A 24,610-nucleotide genomic window follows, 5' to 3' on the forward strand; every position below is an offset into this window, starting at 1 on the left:
TGAAAGTAATATGTTATGAACCCCATCTGGCTAGGTAACAAAGGCAAGCTTTCAGATCAATATTTTTCTTTTTCTTGTTATTGAAGGGAGTCTTTTGATTTAAATTTGGTTTAAATTAAATTGGTTTAAATTTGGATATCTATTGGTAACTAAAAAATGCTATTCAAATCTCCCAAGGTGGCATCAAAAGAGCCATTTCCCCATGTCATATAAAGGCTGATAAGAACAAGCAGAAAATCAACTGGTCGCAGTCAAACCTGCAGTGGGACAATGTAAATTCAGACTTGATTTCATAATGCTTTTTCTTCATTTATTTAAGGTAAAAGGTAAAGGTAAAGGTTCCCCCGCACATGCGTGCTAGTCGTTTCCAACGCTAGGGGCCGGTGCTCATCTCCGTTTCAAAGCCGAGGAGCCAGTGCTCGTCCGAGGACGTCTCCGTGGTCATGTGGCCGGCATGACTAGATGCCAAAGGCACATGGAACGCTGTTACCTTCCCACCGCAGTGGTCCTTATTTTTCTACTTGCATTTTTACATGCTTTCGAACTGCTAGGTTGGCAGAAGCTGGGACGAGTAACAGGCGCTCACTCTGTTACACGGCACTCAGGATTTGACCCACAAAACTGCCGACCATCTGATTGACAAGCTCAGCATCCTAACCCACTGAGCCACCACATCCCTGTTGAGCCACCACGTCACTGTATTTATTTAAAGCAAAGCCTAAATCTGCTTTTCACATCTCATAAATAAATAAGGAGATTGAGAAAGATAGCACATCATTCTCACATCCCCTCTATTCAAGGGAAAGGGATAAAAAAGGGACTGGCCCATCTGCTCGCCTTCTGGCCTGTGAGACCAGAGGTGAAGCTATATTTTCACTGTTCTCAACAAGGATTCCATAACTTTTCAGGTGTGGAAGACATGAAGCTGGTTTCCTGAGAGACAGTCGGGAAGGCAAAACTCGCCTTCTCTATAGGACTGGGTCAGAAGGGAAAATGAGCAGTAGCCCAGAATCTACCCCACTCTCTGTGCTGAGAAAAGCTCAGGCCGGGGATGTCTGCAGGAGGGGGCCAAAATCAGCAAGGTGGTAGAAAGAATAGTGATGCCTTTTGCCTTTTGCTGGCAATGACGTTGCATAACTTTCAAAAAGGGCTTGCATCGCCCCATTCGGTCCACCATTCCTCCAATTTTGATACCCCCCAACACTATAAATGCTCAGCTCCACCCCGATAAAAAGGGGTTACAAGGTTGTAAAAAGAAGAAAAAAATCCACAACCAGTCCACATAAAATAATAAAGTCCACCCCCTAAAGGGATACCATTAACATATAACAATATATACTTACAGAGGACAGCTGTCTAGTAGGCATCTGCTAACAACTCTTAAATGTGTAATGCCTATATACCATTAGTCTGATATTTTGACCAAAAGATACTTCTCTGATAGCAAAGTGCCTTTAAATGAATTAGGCTGGCCCTAAAAACAAGACTAAAGTATTAGCTGACTAGACAAATAGTCAGATAGGCAAAATTCAAGGACATTAAACCCAGGGCCTGCTCCTACTCAAAGGAAGCACTAGACTAATGAGGCCTGAGTTTATTCAATAATCTTAAGGACCCACTTAGAGGAAAACTGTAAGAAACTGCGGATGCAGACAATGAACAGGCTGCTTATAGTATCCCCAGAGATTTGGCTGGCAAATGGGAATTCTGAATTCTGAACAGGAGCCTTGTTTTTAAGGGTTGAAGACGTCCTCCTACTACGTGTTGTTGCAAGCCCTGCTAGTTCCCTTCATTCAGAAGCCTGTCTTTGAAACAATGAAGGCTAGGAGTGGAGCTTATAAAACTACTGGCAACATCTCTGTACATCATTCATAAAATCAGAGTGGAAAAGACTTGAGCACAGGAAGAAATAGGACTCCTGGCTTGCCCGGCTATATCCGCAGGGTTGCTGCATGGCGATCAAGTTACAGTCATCATTAATCACTTCCTTTCCTTCAAACGTGAGCTGAGGGAAAAGCCATCCAGTCCAGTTGGTAGGCAAAAAAGTGGTAGAACCAAAGACGCAAATAAGTTGCAACGCTGAGAAAGGATTCTAAAACGGAGAAAGCTGACTGGCCTCCTTGCAGCTGGAGTTCATCTGTAAATATGGAGTGTTTGGAAATGCTAGTCATCTTGTCGAAAGCAGGCAACTCGTTTACCTCCAGGCGGAAGGATTGGTGAACGTGAAAGGTTCTGCAAAGGCGCAGATAGCTGGCATTTTCAAATATTTAGAACGGATATAAATTGAACTCTGTGACCTTTGAGTAAAGCTTCATAAAACAGTTGTGGCTGAGCAGTCCTTGTATGTGTTTCATATGAAGGGAACTGAGTGGCTGGAGGAAGAATTGCCTTTGTTTTATTGCGTACTGTCAGAGTCAACTTGTGTGAGAGGGGCAGCCATATAATTTTTGATACATCCAGTGCTTTTTTTGTAAAAGAAAAAGGTGCCGGAACTCACACATGTCATATAACCAGCCTTGCCTACCCTACAAGGTTCCATCTAAAAAAGTTGCCAGAACTCCGTTCTGAGTGTTCTATGAGAAAAAAAGCCCTGGATACATCTATAAATAAATCTCTGCCCTGAAGGGTTACCATTAGGACGGATGTGCAAGTGCATTAAACGAGACATTGTAGGCTAATGATTTTTGTGCACTTGCCTGTAAAGCAACTGTGGAACAAAAAACAGTCCTTAACATTATAAATGCCTTAAGGACCTGGCTTTTCTCCCAAAAGTTGAGGGATTAAATGATATATTTGTAGGCATGGGCGCCAGGTTTTCATTTTTATTTTTTTAAAATGTTTTATCTTTTAATTGAGTGCGTTTTACAGTTTTTTAAAAATGATTTTATTGGAAGCCGCCCAGAGTTGTCTGGAAGACAGGTGGCTATATAGATGCTTTAAAAAATAAAATAAAAGTGAAATATTGGCAGAAATGGCTTAGTTTGCCATCTGTGTCTAACATCACATTGGTAATCATGATTTTCCAGAGTCAAATGGATTAGCTTCTATGGGCAGTCCCCCATTCTGAACTCAGTAAATTTGCAATCCTTGAGCAAGATACATGGGGCTAGGGGTATAAAAAGCAGTCAAGATGGTAGTTGTGGCCTTGCAATCAAAGACGCCCTTTTTGCAACAAGTATAAAAATAGGGTGGTGTAGCCACCATCTTGATTTTTTTTTGCTACCTCATGCTCTGCATCTAAGGAGGGTTTCTAATTATCCTCATAAGTGACAGGTAGAGATTTTCGTTTGCGTTAAGATTGCTTTTGTAAGTGAACAAAAGAGTGGATAACAAGTGGCATAAATGATATATCCTGCATTTCTGTTACAGGTAATCCCTGAGTTACGAGCATTCACAATGCTCGTTCAAAGTTACATGATCAGTGCCCCCTAGTCTTTACGAGCAAGTCCCAAAATTACGAATATTGCAGCGACACGGCAGTCGTTCGCCCTTACGAGTGACTTCAGTGGCACTGCAACATTCACCCTTCAACTGAGGGAGAAGGCCAGGCCCCTCCCAGCCACGTTCAGCCTGCTGGAGCTCACCACACTGGAGGAAAAAGTGACCATGTTGTCCCCGGATTGTGGTAGGCCAGGGGAGGCTTTTGTATGCCTCCGGAGGCTGGATCCAGGCCTTGCATGGGTCCTCCAAGCCGTTTGCACCCGGAACAGAGATGGGGGGCCCTTCTGCATGCCTCTGGAGGTTGGATCCAGGCCTTGGATGGGTCTTCCAAGCTGCTGCCACCCGGCACATAGCTTCCAGAGGTTGGAGCCAGCCCTCGAAGGGGTCCTCCAAACCATTTGCGCCGGAACGGAGATGGGGGGGAGCTGCTGCATGCCTCTGGAGGTTGGATCCAGCTCTTGGAGAACTGCTGTGAGCTGCTACCACCCGGAATGGAGCTTCCAACCTCCAGAGGAATGCAGAAGCCCTCCCCAATCTCCGTTCCAGGTGCAAACAGCTTGGAGGACCCCTCCGAGGCCTGAGTCCAACCTCCAGAAGCTCTGTTCCGGGTGGCAGCAGCTTCGAGCTGTCCTCCAAGGGCTGGATCCAACCTCTGGAAGCATGCAAAAGCTTCCTCTCCCCATCTCTGTTCCAGGGACAGCGGCTGTGTGGCTCTGGAGTTGGGGGGAAGCAGGAGGCAGGCACTGCAAACAGTGCGAGAATTCAGGCACCCATTCTCTGCGAAAGACTTTTGACTAATCTTCTGAGTATAAGCTATGAAATCCAAAAAAGTAGGAAATCTATAACAAAAGAATCTCAAAATAAAGCTAATAATTAAGTCTATATGGAATGACTATAATATTCGTCAGGAGTAAGCATCATTGTATTCAGTGCTGTTTACATTTGACTGCATAGGATCAGGTTTTTTTTTTAAAAAACAACAACATTGAATTTAACAAAAGATTGAAGTCACTTCAGGCAGCTGCAATACAACTTTTATGCCATTAGGAATGCAAAGAAAGACATGTGATCAATGAATCTACAAGCATGAAGAGGGAATCATATTGAAGAAGTCATGTGAAAAACATATATGGGGTCTGCTTCATTAAGATTTACTACATTGCACCCTGTTGAGGAACAAGCCTTGACCAAGGTAGAGCAAATGAATGCCCCAGAGCCTCTAGATTGCTCCCATGATTGCAGTACAGGTAGTCCTCGACTTGCGATCACAATCGAGCCCAAGATTTCTGTGGTTAAGTGAGACATTTGTTAAGTGAGTTTTGCCCCATTTTATGACCTTTCCTGCCTCAGTTGTTAAGTGAATCACTGCAGTTGATAAGTTAGTAACCCAGTTGTTATGTGAATCTGGCTTCCCTGTTGACTTGGCTTGTCAGAAGGTCGCAAAAGGGTACCTTGGCTCACAGCAATGGTCATAAGTATGAACCAGTTGCTGGGCATCTGAATTTTGATCACATGATCATGGGGATGCTGCAAAAGTTGTAACTGTGAAAAATGGTCATAAGTCACTTTTTCCAGTGCCATTGTAACTTTAAATGGACATTAAAGGAACTGTTGTAAGTTAAGGACTACAAGTATAGACCTGAGAGAGACCCACTGCTTTTTGCCTGAGGCAGGATTAGAATACAGTCTCCCAGTTTTTAGCCTGATGCCTTAAACACTACACAAATTGTCAGTCTCTCTGTCTCTTTGTCTCTCTCTGTCTCTGTCTCTCTCTCTCTGCAAGGAAAACTGCACTTCGCTGTTCTGGAGGCTAGGTTAGGCTGACATATTTAAACGACATGTGTGTTCAATTACTATTTTCAGATATTTTTTATTTGTTGGGCAAATGGCCCAAAGGAAGAAGCTGTGCATATAGAGTTGAAAATATTTAGCATCTGCCAGGCACACCAGAGTCCTGATTGCATTGAAAAGCCCACATACTTTCAGCTTACTGAACAGAGATTTTCCATAAGATCTACTTCCTAATATACAAAAGTTTAAGGATGCCACTTGCAGAGATCTGTGACTTTTTTTTCTGAATTCCTAAATTGCAGATTTTGAACAAATGAGTAAACAGCTAGTTTGCTATACAAAGTAGTACAATGCTTTTGAGGGTCCAAGCAACTCTCTGTCAGGTGTCTTGGTGAAAAGCTGGTATGTGTGTGGAGGGAATAGAGAAATATGACTGATCTTGGGATGTGTGCCTGTTAGTTTTAGCATTCTGATTTGGAAAGAGAATAGATTATTAGAGAAAATTGGGAGACTATTAGATTACCTTGGGAGTTATCCTAAATCTTTCTGATAAAAGAGTGTTGATTTTAACAGCTGGGATTAATCATTCCAAAAGTGTGAACTTCCAAAATATTTGCTTGCTTTTTCTTTCCAACAAACCTGGGAGAACTTTTAGGAATCTCTTAACTAAATTCTGTACTTGATCAGAATCTGGTGACTTCAACTTATTCCAATTAAGAATGTCAGCTGCAAAGATAGGGAATAGAGATCAAATATGCTTTTTCTTTCTTTTCATCTGTTTTTTTAAAACAAACAAACAAACAAACCATTAGCCTTCTCACTTGATCCAGAATTCTTAGGATTATGAAAGATTGCAATTATTTTGAAAATCTTGCCTGATCTACTACAGGGGTCCCCAAACCCCAGGCTGTGGACAAGTATTGATCAGCAGCCCATTGGAAACCGGGACGCGCGAGCAGTGGGCAAGTGTGTGAAGCTTCATTTGCACATGTGCGGGAGCTAGGTTGCATGTACGAAGCCCTCCCTCCCCCCTCCCCCCTCCCCCGCTGCTGCTGCTGCCAGTCCATGAAGCCACAATGGTTGGGGACTACTAGACCAGGGGTAGGCAACCTTGGCTCTTTTATGACTCATGGACTTCAACTCCCAGAATTCCTGAGCCAGCCATGCTGAGGGGAAAGAGAGAGGTTTCCAAGCTGAGCCATGCTGGCTCAGGAATTCTGAGAGTTGAAGTCCACAAGTCATAAAAGAGCCAAGGTTGCCTATACCCCTGTACTAGACATAACACTCATACGTATATTGTACAGGTAGTTCTCACCTACTGGCCACAAGTGGAATTAGCAACTGTCATTACATGATATGATTGTTAAGTGAGACATCATGCGACTGCAACTTGCAATTTTACCGCTGGTTTCTCCATTGATTCTGCTTCTCAGAGGTTGGCAAGGAAATGTGCAAATGGTGATCACATGCCTGTGGGATGTTGCCACAGTTATTAAATACCCATTGGCTTTGAAGCATCTGACTCTTGATCACCTGACCTCAAGGAAACTGTGACAGTGTGAAGGCTGGTCACAAACTTTACTTTCCATAAAGTTACTGTTCTAACTTTTAACAGTTGCTAAACTGGGCAATTAAGCAAGGACTACCTCATAGCCTGCAGCATTGCTGTTGTTATTTCTTCAATGGCTGTACACCTTTGCTCAGTTCCAGCCTGCGTGGAAATCCTTACCTACATGTGTTTCTCCCATCAGCAAACTCTACAAAGGTGATGCGGGCTACTGCAGTTCATACCGGGGAGAAGTGTGCAGGGCTTTGTTGGCAAAGGATGCATTTGTTTTCTTTAATACCTCCTATGGAGATCCGGAGGAGACTCAGGAACTGCTTGTTCGCACAGCCTGGGCGGAGCTGAAAACCATGAGTCCGTTCTGCCGTCCAGCCGCTGAGTCACTGCTATGTCACTACATCTTCCAGGAGTGCAACCCGTCCAGGATTGGACCTGCTCCGAAACCTGTTTGCAGGTAACAGAAATCAGCAAAACACTTTGCTTTGGGTTCTTGGCTTATCCCACAAATTATGTGACATTCTGTTACACAGCCTGAAATTGAGTTGTGCGGCTCAAGTAGGCTTCTTTTCTTGAGAATGCGATGGCGGTTGACTTCACCACTATTCTATGCACTGTAGTATAAATATGTTCATATAAGCAATGATCTGAGCGCACTTTAGGATCAATTGATGTAATATTTGAAATTGAGGGGCTCAGCAAAAAGAGGTCAGACGCATTGTATTTCTAATTCTTGCACAAAATGCAACTTCTGCTCTGCCGGATCAAAGCAAACATTCTTTTTAATTTGGCATTCTGTTTTTAGAGTGGGGCACTTAGATAACCCCACAAAAAAAACCAGACAAACAAGAAATATGCACAATGTAACTTCCCTTTCTTGTTATTTTATTCCATAATTTCACAGTTAATACACATTTTCCTCATTAGGTCCTTCGTGGCATTGATCAGAAAGGCTATGTTAAATGTTTGCATGCATTCAGGGCCTCTGTCCCATGCCATTGGAAAACATGCTTTGGACATGTTCTGAGTTTAAAGTTGTTTAGCATGGGGTAAGAGGTTGCATGGAATTATTGGAATCTGACCAGCAATGTTTTCCACTTTTGAATCAAGGAAGAGTATAGATTCCCAGATCATTCTGAAAACATTAAGCCTTCTCAGATATTTTCTGGAGTAAGTTTCTTCCTTCACCTAGCAACTCTGTACACAGAGACTGCCAACCACCTGTTAGCAGAGTAAGAAGTATAGCTTTCTATTTATCTTACAACTGCAGTTGGCTTTTTGTGAATGGGTGTTCGGCCATTGCTGTTGACAAAATATGCTAATACATGTAATGCAAAATGAATGAAGAAAACAAAGCCCAAAGGTGGCATAGCAGTACCAAAAACAGAGTCCGGGACAAGATTTAAAAGATAATTAATTTCAGTGTACAAAACAGATCCTCCACTAGTTTAAAAGAGATTCATAATCGATATGCCTTTGCTGATCTTATTTACACCATTCTGTGGTTGTGTGTTTATATAACAATCCATTGCGGTTGTATGGCTGACTATGCATTCCACTGTTTATAAACAATGTAGAGAGCATTGCCTTGCTGTAAAGGATCTCTACTGCTTTAAGGAATGGCTTGCCATGGAAGAAAATGCCCGCAGAGGTATTTATAAGCCGGCACTGATGTTGCTTACTTTGCCAGAGTGTAACAGACTTCCCAGCATGCACCAAGATCCCACCACCTGCACCAGGATCCCACATTTTGGTAAGTGCCTCAGTAAATTGCAGGACAGTGTAATAAAACTTACCTTATGCTTATGGAACATCCTCCTCCCAGCAATCTGGCTGACCCTCACCCTTTTTAGCCTTCTAGAAAGCCATCAAGAGCTGACTCTTCACACGGACACTGGGACTAGAGTGAGGAGACCCTGGGGATGGTGGTCATCAACTTACAGCAGTTTGTTTAGTGACTGTTCAAAGTTACAACAGCACTGAAAAAAACAACTTATGACCATTTTTTACACTTACAACAATTGCAGCATCTCCATGGCCATATGATCGAAATTTAGACGCTTGGCATCTGACTCATATTTATGACGGTTGCAGTATCCCAAGGTCACGAGATCACCTTTCGCGACCTTCTGACAAACCAAAGTCAATAGACAAGGAAAATTCGCTTAACAACCCTGTTACTAATTTAACGACTAGGTGATTCACTTAATAACCATGTGACGAAAGGTCACAAAATGAGATAAAACTCACATAACCACTGTCTCGCCTAGCAACATAAATTTTGGGCTCAGTGAGGTTGTAAATCAAAGACTACCTGTGCTGGATTTTTAGTTTCAAGTTTTCTGTTTTGAGTAGTTTAATTGTGATTGGAAGCCTCTCAGAGTTGTGTTCAAAGATGGATGGCCGTACTATTTTTAAAAAAATAAATAAAATAAACACCTCCCCCCTTGCTCCACAATTATGAAAATTATGTATTTTACACGAGTGCTGTCAGACCCAGAGTCCTGCCCAATTTCCCTTCCCATCTGTTTCCCAATTGATTACAAGGGCAGGGTATATAATACAAAATGTAATAAATAGTCATGGGTAATGGGATTCTGATTTAGCCTCTGAATAGTCAAGGACACAACAAGGCAAGAAGTAAAAGAGTTTTGCTCTTAGGTAGAGGCAAGTATCTGGCAGCTTGGGCACCTATCAAATGTTCAACCTTCACATATCACTGAATGCATTTTAATCAAAACGTTGAGGATCTCTGTCATCAATTGCCCTTAGCTCTGGAAGAACAATGTCACCCACAGAAAAAAGGTCGGGTTAAAATGTTCTTTCCATGATGATTTATACTTATCTGCAAATGGTGGATCATCTAGCTGGGGATAAAGGCACAGCTATGATGATTGGTTGGTAACTTAATGTTCCTTTAATCATGTCATACTAAATACCACAGCACCAAATCTTTTATCTCGGGGATTGCTATATAGGATCTTGATTACATTTTTTCTCTTTCCTCAGATCTGAAAAAAGAAGGCACAACAAGTAAGCAGTTCTCTTTAGAATATGAACTTTTTTTAAAAAAAATATGGTTTTGTAAAAAGCATTGGGCAATTTAGCAGGATGGGCAGAAGGTTCATGACTGTAATAGTAAAAATTTAAATTAAATTAACTGGACTTATAAAAAAAAGAGAAGGAGCCTGAGGTTTTAAGAGAGCTGTTACAGCCGCCCCATATATTATCTTGCTGAATTCCTGATCTGTCAAAAAGACGCCAGTGAACCATATTCAGTCTCCCCATTTAACCCTTGGGGAAAAAAAAACCTTATTTTTTTCAATATTGCCGGAGCAAATTATGGTTTGTCCACTAAATGGAATGTATTCTATACTGTTATTAGACCATCCTGTTCGATTTTGTTTCTCTTCAGAAACTTGTTACAAAGGGAACGGGGCAACATATGAAGGTTCGGCGAATGTCACAGTTTCTGGCATTCCATGTCAGAAGTGGAGTGCACAGGTAAGAAAATGATTTTTTCAAGGTGGAGGAAAGCTTTGCTGTAAAGTAGATTTGAATATATATATCTTCTTCTGGGAATCACTGATATCAAATCATTTCTGGGCAAGGAAGTAGATTAGCCTTTGTGCACAGGAGGAGAAAGATGTGGGCTTGTTTGCCTCAAGTTTATTTGCAGATTAAAAAGAGATTTATGTCGGGAGATGAACAGCACAGTTTGAATTGTAGGAGAAACTTCCTGACAGTGAGAAAAAAATCAGCCAGCGGAACAGCTTACCCCCCAGAAATCATGGGCGCTCCATCGCTGGAAGTTTTTAAAAAGAGACTGGACAATCATCTGACTGAGATGGTATAGGACCTCCTGCTTGAGCAGGGGGCTGGACTAGAAGACCTCCAAGGTCCCTTCCAGCTCTATTCTATTCTATTCTGAAATGAGAAACACATTGCTGGCATGCTTGCGGGTTTTGTTCTTTTTGTGTTGCAAAAGGAAATGGACCGATCTTCCTGACTAATAAAATACGGTTCTCTTCTGCAGCCCTCACTGATTTGTTCTGGGGTTCTTTCTACTAAAAATAAGTCTGGAAACAAATCAAAAAGGTGGTCATGTGTTTTGAAAAGTGGAGAAAAATCAATTCATATTCATACTTTCCTGCAGAACTTTCTTGTAAACAAATCAATGTGGCAGCAGAGTAGACAAATGGTGGGATATGCAAAACATATGGCCGGAAAACAAGTTGATCATTCCATTCATATTTTTAAATGGGGAAGATATAGCCTAGTACTGATTCATCAGCTCTTCCCCCCCTGGAGTGTTCGTTCGTTACAAAGTTCTGCTATGATTGCTTCAAAAGTGCCAAAAAGTTGAGAAAATACTTGAAAAATATTTACTGTCTTCTCCCTCGTCACTAGGTTCCTCATGCACATAGAAAAACACCTGAGATTTTCCCAGAACTCTTCAGTGCAATCAATTATTGTCGTAATCCAGGGGGTGAAAATGCACGGCCCTGGTGTTACACAAAAGATCCTTCTATACAGTGGGAATATTGCCACATACCTCAGTGTGAAGATGGTAAGATCCCATTACAAATATTCTTCAGTCAAAAGGAGTGTTTGGTGTGAATTTTACCTAGTGGATCTAAGTCCAAAAGCTGCAAACTGATTATTTCAAAACTTATTTTTTTAAAATATATTTTATTGATTTTTTTAACATAGTCACCCTAATATTTGGTAAAGAGCATGTTGTCTGGGTTTACATTTAAAAACAATCGATAACAGTTAATTTCTATAGTTCCATAATCCACATAGTAGCTTTCTTTGATTTTCTCTTTTTACAATAATATTCTCTTTTACCAAACTTAAATTAGTACATTTCTTAGTATTTTGATAGGATAACAATTGAATATAAACACTTTTCTAGTATTTAACAACTACATCAATATAAAGCTTCTTTTCTAATTGATCATCTTAATTACCTCATCATAGATCCTGTTTTCAAGGTTCTTATTTAGATTTGTTTTCCCTGCAGTGTTCAAAACATTCTTACCGGTTAAGATTTTCTCAGCGTTAATTACACTTAAGTATTTAAGTCTTTTTCCTCATACAAGCCATCCCAACAATTTTATGTTTCTCATATCTTAAAAAAGGAAAAAGAAAAAGAGAAGAAAACAAAGAAGGAAATAGTATAGTACTTCAGAAACATGTCCCTGTTAAGCTAAAATACATTTATATCCAGAATTTTTCTATTCTTTTTAACTACATTCTAACAAATGTTTAATCTTTAAATAATCCATCTAATAAATCGCATCATCTAATCTTTTGAATCTATTCAGAACATTCTTATCAATTGAGATTTTCTCAAGATCAATTATACTTAAGTATTTAAAACATTTCCCTCATATAAACCATCTCAACATTTTTATATTTCTCATATCATAAAAAATACTATGTTACTTGAGGGACCCATCCCTCTTAAACTAAAATACATTTATATCCAGAATTTTTCTATTTTTTTAACCATATTCAAACAAGTGTTTAATCTTTAGATATTTCCTCTGATAATTTCCATCATCTAATTTCTTAATTCTATCTTTAGTCTTTTTTTTTACCAATCAGCATGCTTTTTTTTCCTAATCAGTATGCTCTGTTGGACCAAAAAGTCTTCCCAGAATCTTGTAGATGTTGTTGTAAGTACAGGAGACAAATCCAGTAAGATTTTTTTGTGGGAGGGTTTTGCCTTTTTGTATTCATTGAAAATCTTTTTCTTCTCTCTCTCTTAATTTCTCTTATCATTTTTTTGTCTCTCAAGTTCTCGTAGTTCTCCTGACAGCTGAGTTGTCAAATCTTTTTTCTTGTCCTCAGACTTATTTTGCAATCTTGAAGTGTAGGTTATCTTTTTCATGTGCAATATTTCCTGCAAGTTTTTCTCTGCCTCGGTTAAGTCGTAATTCCTTCCATTATTGGGTTCCATCTTTAAATCTCTTTTCTCTGGTTTATGTTCAGTTGTCTGCTTTATCTGATTGCTCTCTATTTTTATTTTCTGAGAGGTTTTTTTGTTGTAAGGTTAAATTAAAGATGTGTTCATTTATATTTTCAAAGTTATTTTTAATTTCCTTGTGGTTTGAAATCATTGTCGTTTGAATTACTTGCAACATAGCATACATTTCCTTCTGGAAGGTATTTGTTTTTTCTTGATATGTACTTTGTGCAGATTTCTGATGTTCCATGATAGCCAGAAATCAAAGTTTTCCTTTCTCTGAAAACAGCTTTAGAGTCACAATTCAATAAGTATTTATAATCCAGGAAAGTCAATTTTTCCCTAAGGTTTATAGTTCTTGCCTTGTAGGCAACCCAAAATATTTATTTTTTTTGTTTCAGCTGTTCTCTGTTTAGTTAAGACATTGAAGGTCACAAAAACAAGTTATCTTTTTCTAGGCTTTCTGCCAATTCCTGTATTAAAGCGACTTTAAATATAAAGTTGTATATTTTCATCCACCACTAGATATCAGCATCAGTCTGTTTTTCAGTTTTCAGAACAAACAATACTTTCTTCTGTTTTCATCAATAATCTTTTGAAAAGAAAATCTTAACAAATTCCACCAATGTCAAACTTATTCAGATTTAAGTCTTACATTCATTTCATTTCAATATATTTCTGTCCTCCATAAGAGTTTAATTCACCACTTCCTTCTGTGGGTGAGTGGGGCAAAAGTCCCCCTCCTTCTCACTTCTTAGTCCTCAAATGATAAAAATAAAGACTGTAGGGTATGGAGCCCCGCAATCCCTTGGCTAGTTGTGCTATGCGCAAAACCGGAAGCCCACTATTTCAAAACTTAATTCAACATCACTCTAGGAACTTCTGTTTCTGTTTTGAATTTGGCTGTAAACAATAATAAAATGGTTCTGAAATGTTTCAGTATCTTTTTTATCAGTAACTTACCATAATAATTAAAATTAACTGGTATCAGTAATTAAATCTGATAATCGATGATACTTTTTTCAGGCTGGAAGAAAAGTTAACCAATAAAAAACCACCTGTTTTTGAATTCTAAGTTGAATGCTAAGTTGCAAGGGTTTAATCTGACTTGCTATACAGTAATAAAAATAAGTGCATCACTGAATCTTAGCTATTCATATTGATTTCCTTCTTTCTTTTGAAAAAATCAGAGTGAGGTATATGTCTCTGGCATGTTTATTTTCCTCATATTTCATTAAAAGCAAAACAGTGGAATTATATTATGAAATTAGGAGTGGAGATTGATTTGATTTGGAGAATTGGCACTTGTAAGAAAAGGGGATCACTTAAAACTCCTTATCTGCAGATTCTTCCTACAAACAGAACTGTGGTATTTTAATCTCAGTTGGGCATATTGGTAACTAAAATCATCTTGAAGTCAAATGTGTTGGGAGAATTAAAACAGTTTTAGAAAGGTTTGGTGGCCCCTTTCAGGACTGGGTAAAACACTAGGACTGTTTCAGAAAGGTTGCTTGCAACCCTTGGACATCCCTCCTTGGAGCCAGAGTAGCTGTGATCTTTAGAAGGCTCATGGACCTACTGTGAAGACTGTCCCCAGCTGTCAGTTCATGCGTGCACACGTACAGCTGTTTTGCTGGCAGTCTCCGTGAAAGCTGGTATGTGTGTGTCTGGGCCTTTAAAACAGCTGCAGTCTGGCTTTCCAGAGAAAGTGATTGCTTTAATGTTACAGGAGGAGGTGTTTTGTTTGGGCCAATGAATTTTGAACAGCAGCTCTGTCAAATGCATTGTTGCACTCCACTAAAAATATTTCTGTCCATTATCACTTACAAACCAGTGCAGACTGCAGGCTGGGCTTTGTGTAAAAAAGCCCACCAAATAATTATATTGGGGAACATAGTTGCTTGCATAGTTTTATGGGTGGGACTTTTAACTTGATTTTGGGGAATTGTTAGGTGTGTATCCAGTCTTGGTTTCACTCTTGACCATGCCAATACTTTGTAACTAATAAACATGTTCTTTGAGGAATTTGCAAGCCTCGGAGTTCTGCTTTATTCGTCTCTGTCCGTTGGAACCATGACAATAGTCTTTATTTTTGCCATTTGAGGACCAAGAATGTTATGATTTTATCCTCAAATACTTTTCCACACTAAATACAAAAGCCCACTTCCTATTCCCTTCAATTCACCGGACAGTGCTTTTGCTTATGGAGGCTGCTTCCATACTAATTTCCATGGCAATATGATAATAGCAACAATGCCTCTAAAAGTGAAGTCTGATTTGTTTCTATTTCAGATTCCTTGGCATTGGGAACAACAAAGTTGAGTACAGTACCTCCACATTTCCCTTTCTTCCCTTCTCTCTCTCCTACCTACTCCATGACTGTCATCATCTCCATCATCTCCAGTTTTGCAATGGTCATCATTCTCATTCTTACAATCCTGGTCTGTTGTCGGAGACGCAAGCAATGGAAAAACAAAACAAGGTAAGTGTTAGTGAGCACCATCAGATTCAGCAAAATGAAGAGTTATCTCAACTTTGCTGAACTGAAGAGCCAGTTTAGTGTTGTGATTAAAGTGTAAGACTAGAAACCGAAGGAAACCAAATTTTCCCTTAGGTGTGAAAGCCATCTGGGTGACTTTGGGCCAAGCTCTCTCTTTCTTATAGGGACGCAGTGGCTCAGTGGGTTAGGACGCTGAGCTTGTCGATCAGATGGTTGGTAGTTTGGCGGGTCGAATCCCGAGTGCCGTGTAACAGAGTGATCACCTGTTACTCATCCCAGCTTCTGCCAACATAGCAGTTCGAAAGCATATAAAAATGCAAGTAGAAAAATAGGGACCACTACGGTGGGAAGGTAACAGTGTTCCGTGCGCCTTTGGCGTCTAGTCATGCCGGCCACATGACCACGGAGACGTCCTCAGACAAGCACTGGCTCTTCGGCTTTGAAACGGAGATGAGCACCGCCCCCTAGAGTTGGAAATGACTAGCACGAATGTGCAGGGAAATCTTTACCTTTTACCTCTCTTTCTTGTCATTCTATTTCTATTTGCAGGGCTTTGTATTTTGGGATTCCCCCCCAGTTCTTTCTCTTCTCTTCTGCTGTCTCCAGACACTGCCACATTCACTATCCAGACTTTTTCTTTTTGTCTTTCTTATGGACAATTGTTAAGTCTGGGATGCAATGCGGCAGGTGCTTGTGTGTCTCAATTCCAAAGTCCCACAGTAATTTAGCTTCTTCAATGTAGCTTCTTCGGTGTTGTTTTTTCATTATCCTTACATGGCCAAAGGTGGGGATTATGTGGCCTGAAATCCTTTGAAACTGGAGGCATCAGTTTAGGGAAGAGAACTTTTGTATATGGGCAGATTTAGCCATTTATAAGTGTCATCATTTAGTGCGAAGTGTCTTGGATATAGATGCTTCTAAGAGTAATCCTGGAGACAGGATTACATACCTTAAATGACAGGGAAATAGCCTCATAGTTTAATTTGTGTTTTATCAATATTATAATATGCCTCTATTTTTGTATATTCCATATATCCTGGCTGAATGGATGCTAGAATTTTGAGTCACAAAAAGTTGTTGGTTTGTTTGCAAGGCTTATTCCTATTAAGCCACAGATTCTTTCTCTCTCAAACATTTCAGGGAGTTGGTACCACCAGCTCTGACCACTCTTCCTTCGGAGCTCTTGTTGGACAGGCTGCACCCCAATCCTATGTATCAACGCATGCCTTTACTTTTGAATCCCAAATTATTCAGTTTGGAATATCCACGAAATAATATCGAATATGTAAGAGATATCGGAGAAGGAGCTTTTGGACGGGTCTTTCAAGCAAGGTAAACAAACTGTTAACCAGTCATGATTTGGCAGCTATCATTGAGTTCTTTCTGTTCAAAGTCCTAGAGGATTTGCAGTAAAAGATTCGTCCACTTCTGCAATGTGATTGGATTTTGTTCCATCATTGATATAAATTGATAACTGCCTTCTCCCCAACATCAAGTGATAACTTGGAATCTGAAACATCCAAACCTCTTCCCAATGTTAGCTGTACCTTGCAAGAGAACAGAGTTTTAGGAGGTCAGAAGAGTGAAAACAGAAATTGATAGTGAATGATGCAATGTTATTTCCCAGTGTTAGGCCCAGAGAACAGGATCCTTTAGACCAGGGCTTTTCAACCTTGAAACTGTAAGATGTGTGGACTTCAACTCACAGAATTGTCCAGCCAACCAAGCTAGCTGGAGAATTCTGGAAGTTGAAATCCACACATTTTAAAGTTGCTAAGATTGAGAAACAACAGTGCTTTAGACAGAATCTTGCCATACTACCAGTTTATTTATTTACTGTTGTGGGAATGTATCTGGTGACAGAAAATAGAAATAGAAAACCTAATATTGCAAATTGCAGAATTTTAGCTTTGCGGCTGCAGAATTCCAGATCTTATGTTTTGGCTCCGGGAAGCAATTAAGATTCCCCAATCCAAATTAGAAGCCAGTTGACTTTCCGTTGCTCCAACTGCTCAAGGAAGTCGTACCATTTTCCTCGTCTCTTTTTCACAGATCCAAATATGTTGCAAGTACATTAAAAGAGCTTCCTGTGGTTCATCACCAGAGCCCAACAGTTTCCTGAAGACATTTCATTGAGCTTAAATATTTGCAAAGAATTTGATGCTCTTGGTTGCAAAGTTAAATAGGCCTGGCTTACAGTTGTATTGCCACTTGGGGTGATTTGATTTCAGACTGGCCTTTTGCCTTATGCTGGCATTTGACAATGATGCGACATTTGTGGCATTCAGCTGCACCTGTCTGGCTGCCATATGGCCAGAGCAGCTATCATAAAAGCTAGAAATATGTTTTGGAGACTAAAACCACAGAACGGCTCCAGAATAGTAAAACAGTTTGACATTTAAGCCAACAGCTGAGCAGGAGGACTCTATGCACTTACTGTTCCCTGCTACATACAAGTACAGAGAGTTACTACATGACTAGGATATCTCTTCCTTCTGGTCAGACCAGATGTATCTATTAACGTGAGATACTTAGAAGTAAAAATTCCCTTTAATCATAGTCTGTTTGAAGTGTGGTCCTAATTACCAATCGCTCTGCATATTCTTTTTTTATCATTAGCTATTTGAACTTCAAGAAGAAATGAAAATAAATAAGCATACTTTATGAAGCCAGAACAGATATCATTTCCTGCCATGTGCCGTATTATCTTAGTTAGTCTTCCTATATAGGGATGTTATACTGGTAGTGATATGCTGTGATTTCTTGCTACACTCTGCCATATCCTACGTTCTGTCAGGGTGATAATAGTGGGATGGGAATGTCTTCCCATCCAATGAGAAAAAAAATGCTTTCCATGCAATGCTAAATTGTAGTGTGAAGTTAAACAGACATGAGTGTGGTTATAGTAATCTCTTTTATCATTCTGTAACTCATCCTCTTTTAATCCTCCTGTCCCACTAACAACTGATTGCTGGAAATTTTGGGGAGTTGCATTCCACAAAGGACTCCATCCAACCTGTAACTTTTCTTTCTACATTTCCCTTAGGGCTCCTGGACTGCTGCCCTATGAACCCTTCACAATGGTTGCGGTGAAGATGCTCAAAGAAGAAGCCTCAGCAGACATGCAGGCCGATTTTCAAAGAGAGGCAGCTCTCATGGCTGAATTTGACAATCCAAACATTGTCAAACTTTTAGGTACCAAAGCCAAATCTCTTGGTTTTCCCTTTCATATGGTAGACATAAATTAAACTGTATCTTTAGGGTGCTGGCTTAACTAGATAGACGACTATACAAGATGACTAATTGATGAAGGAGTTGGCAGTATTAGAACATGAGTTTTGATCTGGCAAAGCTTTGGACACATCTGGCTCTTTAGCATCCTGTGCAAAATTACTTGCGATTTTTGAGAGTCTTCTTGCCCTCAACCTAATATTTCAGAGAATCCAATACTTCTGTCAAGTTTCCGACGTATGGGCTTTTCAAGTGAGTCTGAGGCATTGTTTACCTTAAAAGTCCTTTATTAGCCTAATACACCGGCAAATGCTTGCTCGAAGGAAGCTGGAATCTGAAATCTCCGCCCCCTTGCACAATATATTAAATACAATTCTCCACCTCTCTAATTTTGTCATTAATCATATTCTCCAATTAATTTAAAGAATCAGTTTCCCTTCCATTAGAAAACCCGCCAAGGTCTTATCTTCTTTAGTTAGAGATGGCCTTGAAAGTACAATCCTACTCGTCCCCCCTCCCAACCTGAAATTCAATCTCTTAAAGCAATAGACAAGTTTAACATATGAAATGGCTACTTCTTCATCTCTTGTCAAGCAAGAACATTCGATGTTAGCAGCCTTGACAACTTCCCTCCTTTTCTTTCCATAATACAGAGCATCATTTGATAGTTTTGTTCTGGCCCTTTCCTTCTCTGTCATTTCCCATCAAAGGCTATTGAGTGCTGCAGTCAGAATCAAAACTGTTTTTCAATAGAAATAACACCTGAAGGTTTTGTTGTGTCTTCCTCTGGCTGAAAGGATTATCTATATTTCAGCAGCAAAAAAGGAAAAAGAAAACAGGAAATTGACCCACTGCTGGAGAAATGTGTGTGTGTTTTTATTAACACCATAATGGATACATTAAGAAAGGCCAAAGGGTTATGGGACTGCTGAGCATCCTTTGACCCAAAGCTTTCATGTGGACACTTTACTTTGAGTCAGATCCAGATGTCTTCACACTAAGAAATGCTTCCTTTTTCTTTAAAAGTTAGTTGAAGGCACCAGCAAAAATTCAAACCCAGCTACTGAATGTTGATTAGAAAAGTCTGATACATATTTATGCATTTCTCAGTCTCCATTTTTCCCATTTTAATAGCAATAATAGAAGATTGCATGTTCTGATTATATACAATGAACAACAAAGTTCATCGGCTTGATGTCCAGTGCCTCACTTAACTCACAAATGACACTTAAGTGATTCCTTGTTTTATCATCCACATATTCCTGGCATGCTAAGCTAATTACATCATCCATTGTTGAATCCATTGTTACTGGAAGCTAAGATGTTTTAAAAAGTGGGATCTGTTGCTAGTGCTGTTGAGGAGAAAAAATCATTGTTTTGGGATTTTTTTTTTCAAGAGCAAGAAAAGCATCTTTGCTACTTTTCAAAGAGGAAGTGTGGTGCTGGCCATTTCTTTTAATTCATATATTTTTTTACACAGCCTCTTCTTTCTCCCTCTTCTTTCTCTTCCTCTTTTCCACCATCATGAAATGGTTATTTCTGTCCTATAAATAATGAGTCTTTAAAACATCTGTTTTTCTTTAGGATAGCTCTTCTCTCTTGCAGATTTAATTTTATGTATTTATTGATTTATATTTAATTCTAAGAATTTATATGGTTGCCCATCGCACGGCAGTGATTTCATAACAGGAAAAGCAATCTTCCCTTTTGATAGCTCAACCTGGCAATTTCCCAGCGGGTTAAGCTACAGTTCTCATCACATCTGGTAAGCCAACAATGTTGGGGAAGCATAATTTGTTAGAGAAAACAATATACAGACAGTCCTTGACTTACAGTCATGACTGAGCACAAAATTTTTGTTGCCAAGTGAGATCGTTTTTAAGTGAGTATTGACCCATTTTATCACCTTTCTTGCCACAGTTGTTAAGTGAATGACTACAGTTGTTAAGTTAGTAACACAGTTGTTAAGTAGATCTGGCTTCCTCACTGACTTTGCTTGACAGAACGTCCCAAAAGATGATCACGTGACCCCAGAACACTGCAACTGTCATAAATATTTGTCAGTTGCCAAGCATCTGAATTTTCATCACATGACCATGGAGATGCTGCAATGGTCTAAGTGTGAAAAATGGTCATAAGTCACTTTTTTTTCAGTGCTGTTGTAACTCACGAACAGTCACTAAATGAACTGTTGTAAGTCGAGGTCTACCTGTATCATGAGACGTGAACTACGAAGAGAACGGACAGGTACTATTTTTTTCAACTCTTCTGTTTCCTGGCATATGAAATGACTCTTTGCTCTTGCTGATGAAACGACGGCAAACAAATATCATGTTTTGTCTAATAGAGATTCTTGCTTTCAGGGGTATGTGCTGTCGGAAAGCCAATGTGCCTGCTTTTCGAATATATGGCGTTCGGAGATCTGAATGAATACCTGCGAAATCGATCGCCGCGCAGCCTCTGTAACCCGAGCGGCAACAACCTTGAGCCAAAGATCAGACCCTCCAGCCCTAATGTGCCCACTCTTTCTTGCACCGACCAACTCTGCATTGCCAAACAAGTAGCGGCCGGAATGGCCTATCTTTCAGAACGCAAGTTTGTGCACCGAGATCTGGCCACGAGAAACTGTTTGGTAGGAGAAAACATGGTGGTTAAAATTGCCGACTTTGGTCTCTCCAGAAATATGTACTCAGCGGACTATTACAAAGCCAATGAGAATGATGCCATCCCCATACGTTGGATGCCCCCTGAATCGATCTTCTACAACCGCTACACGACAGAGTCTGATGTCTGGGCCTATGGAGTGGTCCTGTGGGAAATTTTTGCCTTCGGCATGCAACCCTATTACGGGATGGCTCACGAGGAAGTCATTTATTATGTAAGAGATGGAAATATCCTGTCGTGCCCAGATAACTGCCCTTTGGAGCTGTACAACCTGATGCGCCTTTGCTGGAGCAAGTTGCCTTCGGATAGGCCGAGCTTCGCAGGCATCCACCGTATTCTGGAGAGAATGTACGAGAGGGCAATGGCTGCCGAACAGGTGTGAACTGTTTTCTTGAGCAAGGGACTCCCAAGGGACTCCCTTCAGGTGTATTGGATAACAAACCTGAGAATTCCCAGACTGACTACTGCAGTCCAACACATTGCGGTGAGGATGGTGGTGGGAATTTTGTTGGCAAAGATAGGTTTTGAAGGCAGCGGTTCCTTACTTCTTTCCTGAATGTTTAAATTTGGAAAAAGAAAGAGCTTGCACCTATTGCATCATCTGTCTTTGTCATTGTGATTCAGGCAGTGTTCCCCATAGGAAAGGGAAGCATGGTCCGCAAGAGACATTGCTACAATTTTTTTTTAAAAAATAACTCATTATCTAAATATCATTTTTAGTTTTAAAACTTTTTTTTTAAAATAAACCTTTCTGCCACACCCCAGAATCCAAGAGGGTTTAGAAAATACATTCTACATCAAAATGGATACTAAAAACAAAATAACAGCTAACTCAGTAGCAGAACCTCAAGTACAAAATAGGTTAAGAGAGCGGACAAGAAGCCTCAGGTGTTTCAAGCTTCCGATTTATTTCTGAAAAACCAACTCTGAGTGATTTCCAGAACAAGGACATGACTGTTGATTTTACACGTATATAGTTGTTTTACCTGAATCTGAACATTGTCTGATCTAGTTTTGTATCGTATTCTGATTGTATGGGCCTTTGGACAGTGGTCTTTCCTGTTTTCTCTCAAATTGTTTAATAGGTGACCTGAGGGACTATATTTTGAGACCACTGCTGTACCGTGGAAACTGTAGGTTCCATCACTAAGTGATTTTTCCCCAGATGCAGAAAAGGCTGTTCTAATGGAGTCAGATGAATAGCACAGCTATAGCTGGAATGAAAATGGAAGACGTTTGTGCATGTCGGGTAGACCCTATGCTTCTGAAACAAAAAAACCCCAACAACAACAACCCTGTTTGGAGAGGGAAAAACAATCGTGCAGTGAAAGTTTGCACAAAATTTCTTCTTTTCAGTTCATAATTTAGTGACTGGAGGATATGGACTGTTGAATTTCCTAGTTTGTCAAATTCAGGGTACATTTCTAATATCTGTTACTAATCGCGTTTTCATAACTTCTCACCCATATTCTGCACCCCAAGCCATCTTCTTAAGGAGCATTTTGTTTAAAGCTAGATTCAGCAGGAGGCCTTGCTATTGTTACATTGAGAGGTTTTAGAACCAGCTGGTTGCATTTGCTCTTTTCTGAGATATCTCACGAAGCTGCCCATTACCGGCTCCTTATTTCCCTCACTGAATCCCACATCTGGCTCACGTTCTTCTAGGACCGAAAACAAACACCTAGATTATATGGCCATAATCCCAAATCTCTTAATGGATTTCTTAACCAAGGCTAAAAGCAAACATCAATGCCCTATTGGAGGCTTTATTAAGAACGGAGTCATACAAGTGGTGAAAGGTAAATAAATGTTTTCATAGCTTTTTCCCTAATAAAGTCTACATTGGTATCCTGTGGGTTGGCCTCATTCTGGTGAATTTTGGTGATGATGTAACGGTGGAGTTGAAGAGAAAATGTGGCTCTTTCTAGCCTAGCATTCCAACCTTTGTGGTATTATTAGTGGGTAATAGAGAGTGAAAGTCTATGATGCTTATTAGCCTCTAGTTGTATGGCTATATATATTTCAGTGGTGAATGCTATTATGTGCATAGATTAGAAGCTATTATTTTGATTAAATATTAGAGCCATGATGGCACAGTGGTTAGAAGGCAGTCTTGCGGGCTAATTCTGCTGATTACCAGCAGGTTGATCCTGACAGGGCTCAAGGTTGACTCAGCCTTCCATCCTTCCAAGGTCGGTAAAATGAAGACCCAGATTGTTGGGGGCAATAGGCTGACTCTGTAAACCACTTAGAGAGGGCTATAAAGCACTATGAAGCGGTATATAAGTCTCAGTGCTATTGCTATTGCTAATAAATACAGTCTTGGTTACCAAAAAATTTATTAGTTTATAAATACAATATAAAATACAAAAATACAAAGGAAAATAATGGGAAACTAAGGAAAGGAGAAGGGAAGGGAAAAGTGTAGGGCAAAGCAAAGAAAGAAAGAAAGAAAGAAAGAAAGAAAGAAAGAAAGAAAGAAAGAAAGAAAGAAAGAAAGAAAGAAAGAAAGAAAGAAAAGGTGTTGATTTTCAACTCCTTTTGGTGCAGTAGAATAAGATAATAGCATCAAACCTATATAAGATCAAAGTCCCATTTTCCCCCCAAAATCTTTTCCCATTAAACCCAAAAGTCTCTAGTTTTATCTTTATATTCACTCTAAGAACCTTCTGTATTAAGATGTGAATACTACTATAATATTTCTTTGCTTTGTCACAAGTCCACCAGATTAAATTATTGTTCAAGGGAAGATTACGTTGCCTTTTATAGTTTTCTCTCATTTGATTTTGAGTATTTTAATATATCTCATGCTATGTTCCCACCATGTCATTTGGACTTGTAGAGGTGGGTGCAGGTTCATTTCATATTGTTTACTAGATTATCGCTGCTTTACTGATAATGTATCAGATTTCTGAATTAAGATATCAGTCCGGTTAACCAAAGCACATTCCTAAAACAAGAAATTTAAAGTTTATGCTTGGATTTAAATACTGAATGGGGAAGCCAAGTAGAATCCAGAAAGGGTGAATTGGAAGGTTTTGTGTGATTGGTGAACCCAAGCCTCAAAAATCAATATTTGCTAGTTCTGTATAACCAGATATCATGCAAATCAAACAGGGAGTGACAAATCAGAAACATTTACTCATAGAAATAGTGGCCCAAATCTCATTATCTTCTGCCATTTTGTTTAAAGACAAATGCAAAGGCTCTCACAAACATGAAGAGAACGACTTTTCAGGCAGTTGGGATGGGCATATTTAAACAATAAGACATATCAGAATTTTCAAAAGCCAAACTCCAAAGTCTAGAGCAGTTAGGTTTTTGTGTGTGACATTAACTGGGGCTTGATGAGGAGATGCAAGTTTTCCTTTTTCCATAGCTTTGCCCACCATTACAAAGATACCCTATCAAGGAGTGATTCTGGTAAGCAATGTATGCAATGTATAAA

At 39.7% G+C, this 24,610-nt stretch overlaps 1 protein-coding gene across 1 annotated transcript in view; it reads left to right on the plus strand.

Annotated features, from left to right (window-relative positions):
* The window catches only part of MUSK (muscle associated receptor tyrosine kinase), a gene marked incomplete at its 5' end in the record, with an annotated part of 46,646 nt that extends 24,801 nt beyond the window's left edge, over positions 1 to 21,845 (plus strand). The window contains 9 exons of the mRNA XM_083351154.1: positions 6,984 to 7,250; positions 8,371 to 8,546; positions 9,803 to 9,826; positions 10,209 to 10,297; positions 11,204 to 11,363; positions 15,060 to 15,249; positions 16,408 to 16,599; positions 18,314 to 18,462; positions 20,862 to 21,845. Of these exons, the coding sequence (XP_083207280.1) occupies positions 6,984 to 7,250; positions 8,371 to 8,546; positions 9,803 to 9,826; positions 10,209 to 10,297; positions 11,204 to 11,363; positions 15,060 to 15,249; positions 16,408 to 16,599; positions 18,314 to 18,462; positions 20,862 to 21,544 (1,930 nt within the window). The 3' untranslated portion in view covers positions 21,545 to 21,845. The remainder of the gene's footprint in view (positions 1 to 6,983; positions 7,251 to 8,370; positions 8,547 to 9,802; positions 9,827 to 10,208; positions 10,298 to 11,203; positions 11,364 to 15,059; positions 15,250 to 16,407; positions 16,600 to 18,313; positions 18,463 to 20,861) is intronic.
* Positions 21,846 to 24,610: the final 2,765 nt, after the last annotated feature.

The sequence above is a fragment of the Vipera ursinii genome, assembly GCF_947247035.1.
Source record: "Vipera ursinii genome assembly, chromosome: 2".
NCBI classification, from domain to species: Eukaryota; Metazoa; Chordata; class Lepidosauria; order Squamata; family Viperidae; genus Vipera; species Vipera ursinii.